The 4,955-nt window shown below is 40.9% G+C and overlaps 1 protein-coding gene across 1 annotated transcript; it reads right to left on the bottom strand.

The window, feature by feature from the left end:
• Positions 1 to 324: 324 nt before the first annotated feature.
• Positions 325 to 4,582, bottom strand: LOC124671677 (disease resistance protein RGA5-like). Its single transcript, XM_047208024.1, has 3 exons — positions 4,450 to 4,582; positions 3,409 to 4,212; positions 325 to 2,333 (listed from the first exon to the last, which is right to left on the bottom strand). The coding sequence occupies exons 2-3, from the start codon at positions 4,206 to 4,208 to the stop codon at positions 389 to 391; spliced, it is 2,745 nt and encodes a 914-aa protein (XP_047063980.1). The 5' UTR covers positions 4,209 to 4,212; positions 4,450 to 4,582; the 3' UTR covers positions 325 to 388.
• Between the last annotated feature and the right edge of the window lie 373 nt (positions 4,583 to 4,955).

The following is a 4,955-nucleotide window of genomic DNA, read 5'->3' on the forward strand; positions in this document are numbered from 1 at the left end:
TTCTAGGGGGGATACAAATGCACATGGCCTGGGCTTAAACAGCCGTATACAACAAAGACTAGAGTCAATCTATCCATCCTAATTAGTCAGCTACCCATGACAGATAGGTTGTTTATCATGCTCAGGCGCCATGGAGACGATATTTTTTTCTGCGGGAACAGTACGCATTTCTCCATGCAACAAAATCGGCACACAAGCACACCATCTCGCTTATTTAAGGCTTTACGAGACCAACAACTGCACAATGCATGATTACAACAGAAAGCAGATAAGTTGACAACAGCCACAGTTCAATTAAACACAGCAAGGTCGAAAAGGTATAGTTCAATTCCTCGCAGACATTAATCAATCAATAAATGGTTCAAACAAACAGATACGAGTGCACGATTTACGTGCTGCACCGGATGTCCAAGGCAGCGCTAGGATGATGCTTCTCAAAGGCGTTCTTCAAAGAAGACTTCACAGCGTTTTTATCATCATCACTTCCACCGTAGATGTTTAACGTGATATTCCTGAGGCCAGCTGGCAAGTGCTCAATGCCATCTACTGGACCCTCACGAGACCCATCACTCTCCCAACTACTCAGTATTAACTGTAGATAAAGCTTCTTGAGGACAGGCATAGCACCTGGTTCAAAAGTCAGCAACGGGGCCAAACAATCGAGCCGGAACTCTTTGAGAGCTCGGAATGCCATGCCGCTGCCAGGGATGCACACCCTTTCTTCTAGAGGTTCTTCTGAGTCCATGTGGAGATAGACAAGTGATGGCAACCTGGCAAGAAGAGCAACACCATCATCCTTGAACCCTGCCGCCCTGACACTGAAACGCAAGCTTTGGAGGTCACTGAGATGACCAAACCAATTGGGGATCGTCGAAAACACGCAGCCCCACATACGCATCTCTCGAAGATGGATAGGTGGAGGGGAAAATGTGGTCCAGCCATCCAATCCCCAACCAAGAGGATTCATGCGAAGAATCTTGAGGCTGCCGCTGATCCTTTGTAGTGAAGAGCGCAAGACATCCATACGTCTTGCCCCTTCCACCAATTCCTCTCCCGTCCATTGAAAAGCAAAATCTCTTAGGCTGGTCATCTCACCTAGGTCCTCGATATTCTCCACAGAGTTCGTCCCAATATCAAAAGTCCATAGAGTTCGCAGAAGTCTCAATCTGCCTATACCGTCGGGAAAAACTGTTTCTCCGTAAACAATGAGATGCAACAGCAGAGGCAAACTAACAATATCAGGTGGAAGCTTGGAGTCAGATGTTCTAAGATCAAGTGTCTCCAATTGCTGTAGCTCACCAATTTGGCTAGGTAGCTCAATCCTCATACGGCCGACCACCTTCAAGCATCTCAATAGAAACAACCTATATATACCAGTGAGATCTAGCACATCATTTCTGCCGAAGCCGATATCTAGATGTAGAACTCGGACATATTTCAGTAGCATCAAAGATTGGCAAGAAAGACCTCCAAAAGCATAGACTGATCGGACTTTTGATAATGACCCGTTGACCATTGCCGATGTCACTCTGCACTCTTCACCAGATGATTGGAATGAAACTCTCCGGATATTTCTGTGCATCCCTAACACAGCGTCCGGGTCACTTAGCACAGAAATAAAATTTTCTTCTTCAATCTTGGATCTGATGACATCTAGCATTATATCATGTACTCTGCAGCTCAACACCTCTCCACCATCGGCGGTATCCACAGGCTGGATCATGCTCCTATTAATAAGCTCATTGAAATAGCTTATTGCAACATCCTCTGCATCGAGCCCAGGGGTTGGACGCACGAAAACTTCTGCGATCCATTGCCTCAACAAATCAAACGTCCATATCACATGATCCTCTGGATACATACCAAGATAGAGCAAACATGTCTTAAGATGGTTAGGAAGGTTTCTGAAGCTGAGCTCCAAAATTTGCCTCATCTGATCAAGAGTAGGATTTCCGTCAAACATGCATCCAAGAGACTTCCTTACATACTCAAATGTTGTCTTTGGTTGATCAGCTAGAAGGCTTGATATACTGATGATAGCAAGTGGCAGACCACCACATTTTTTCAGAATATCCATTGAAATGTCTACTAATTCAGTAGGGCAGGAATCTTCTGAACCAAATATTCTGCTAAAAAACATTCTTCTTGAATCATACTCATTAAGAGATTTCATCTTAAAAACACATCCTCTGCTTTTAGAGCAACAAGCAGCAGCAACAGAATAAATCCTGGTAGTTGTTAGCACTCTACTGCCATGATTATTTTCTGGAAAAGCACATTTAATAATATCCCATGCTAACGTATCCCATAAATCATCAATTATGATAAAGTACCTACAAATCACATCACCATTGAGAAATGAGAACACATAAAGGTTAGTTTATGGTGAGATCTTATAAGCTTGGGAAATTAAAGTCCTATTACCTAAAACCACAAATTCTACGTGTACATGTCAACACGATGATGACATGTACTATTAATTAGATCTAAGTAAATTACATGGTACACAGTATAACAGCCTTTGAATCGTCCATGATAAGTAGATATAAATCAAGTAGAATTCGTTTTGCAATATATGTAATAACTTCCATTTCCTTGTCCTCGTCAGTTCATCATTTAGTTGAACTAGAAAGTAAACAAAGATATGTAATCTCACTGGAACAGTGAAACATTTATAAGTGGAGGCCTAACATCCAACTAACTTTAGTGTCTATATTAACTGTGTGAAGATAAAAATAGTGCTTACAATGCAAATGTATTAATATTATGGAGGCTTAATATGCCAACAGTGCCACAGCTCACAAAGGGTGAAATGAATTACTCCCATGCGGGGTAAGCAGTTGATTTGCCGGACGTCAATTGATTTGATCTTGTTTACTCCCGCGCGGACCCATAGGTCACACAACCTCAACAGGATGATTTTTTTCCTCATTTAGAATTGGTTTTTGCTTCAGAGGTTATAAATTTGAGTATTCAAGTCTTGAAATAAAATTAAAATTTAATCCTTACAAGTAAAATTTGCAAAACATTTATACCCTCTTTCCTCGAAGGAGTTTGATTTTAGGTATACCACAATCTTGGCAAGTTTCAAGGTGGTTTGAGCTGTATGCAAAGTTAGATCGGGAAATATAGAACTTCTTTCATTACATAAAAAAATGTTCATAGTCCAATATTACAGTGGACTAATTCATTTTATGTGTGACACTTCTCTAACAGAGACATATATATCCTAACCTTTAAGGAAAATGCTATGGTTGCCCTGGAAATGGTTATTTCGAAATGATTTATCAAAGATACCAAAATAGACTTTAAGAGGCAAATAAATCACTAGTACTTGCTAATATATTTTGGTAAGAACACATAAAGTGCATACTGGTACAATAAGGTACACATAATGAAAAAAATTACCTCTCATTCAATAAATACTCTCTGATATTTGTAATCACATCATCCAAGCTGCTACTTGGAGACGACTGTTCTCTCGTAAGCTTCAATAATAAATTCTGGAGAAGCCTCGGTATATCAGGCTTTAGAGATACTGATACAAATGCATGACAGGTAAACTTCCCTTTGATCTCACGGCACACTTCATTGGCAAGGGTGGTTTTTCCGAGACCTCCAAATCCCACAATAGAAGCCACCTTCAGCTCTAGACCTTGATCCATCAACAACTCAATAAGCTCATCTCTGGGGGTATTAATACCCACGAGACCAGCCGCATCCGCAAAAATAGCGAGTGCTCGTGGATCAATATGGACAATACTGGTCGTAGGGTTGTACTCATCAAGCTTGTACCTTATGCGCCGCTCATGCAATTGAAGTACACGAGCCTCAATCCCGTTGATCTTGTTGGCGATTTGATGACGCACCTTGAGCTTCTTAAAGCGCTCAGCTGTCTTCTTGAGAAACCCAGTGGTTGCACCTTTTACTTCAAGGTCATGCATGAAGTCATCTATGCAGTCTTCAATATCATAGGACATCTCCCTCACTTGGTCTCTCCACACCTTAACCTGAACATCAAGCTCGTCCATTCCTGACAGCTTTACAAGAAGAGCATTCATGCTACTCAACTCTTCATGAAGGGACACAACCTTATTGCGCACGCCTTTGACCTTCCGATACTCATCCCCCATCAGGGTAGTGAGCTTCCCAAGAAGGGAGTTCATCATACCTGTGGAAGCGCTCACTGCCATGGTTGATAGGGCCATAGTCCTGTAAAACATAACAAAATTGGGTTACAAATTTTGTAGAGATTTCCCTAATGCACATGAGTAGACCTTAAAACAATTAAGTATAAGAGACTCAAGGTAATTGTATGCAAAACTATTGCAGCTGCAGATTCTAACCATGACCATAATGTTTGCAAATATGCTGTGTGCTTGCAGAAACCATAAACATTGAAAATTCAAGAAGTAAACATCATGATTTGATGATAAAAGTAACCTTTACCTGTGTCACCCACTGAAGCCACTCAAAAGTACTTCACAAACGATATTAGGTGACCTGAGCTTTGAACTTGGGTCTTGGGAAGCCAATATTTGATTTCCTCTGTGGTAACCGCCTAATCACTGGAGACAAATTCTTTTCACGTTTAAGGAGCAAGAAAGACTACAGGAAAAGACAGAATTTTGTGGAGCACCATGTTAGACGGAAATTCAACCATGTTATATTGTTTGGAAGGCAGCATGCATTGATCAAGTGCAGGCCTTCCTCATGAAACAGAATAGGCAATGTGGTACCTAAAGAAGATGTGATCGCTGAATTATTGGTGGGAGTATAAATGATTTCTGTTCATTCAAAATTAGAGATAAAAGTTCTGATCTACACTTAAATATGATTTTCATTTTCTGTTACAACAGGTAGCAATACTGCAACAGTTCTTCTCACACACATATAACAAAGTAAATCCCATGCCCATCATGCACCGATCTGAATAACAAAGGATACTGGCGCCC

The sequence above is a fragment of the Lolium rigidum genome, chromosome 1, assembly GCF_022539505.1.
Source record: "Lolium rigidum isolate FL_2022 chromosome 1, APGP_CSIRO_Lrig_0.1, whole genome shotgun sequence".
Classification (NCBI taxonomy): Eukaryota; Viridiplantae; Streptophyta; class Magnoliopsida; order Poales; family Poaceae; genus Lolium; species Lolium rigidum.

Bases quoted from the DNA above. Each gene is read 5' to 3' on its own strand.
- LOC124671677 (XM_047208024.1), bottom strand. From the start codon at position 4,208: ATGGCCCTATCAACCATGGCAGTGAGCGCTTCCACAGGTATGATGAAC. The intron at 2,334-3,408 runs GTAATTTTTTTC...TGTGATTTGTAG, and splicing joins GAGTATTTATTGAATGAGAG to GTACTTTATCATAATTGATG.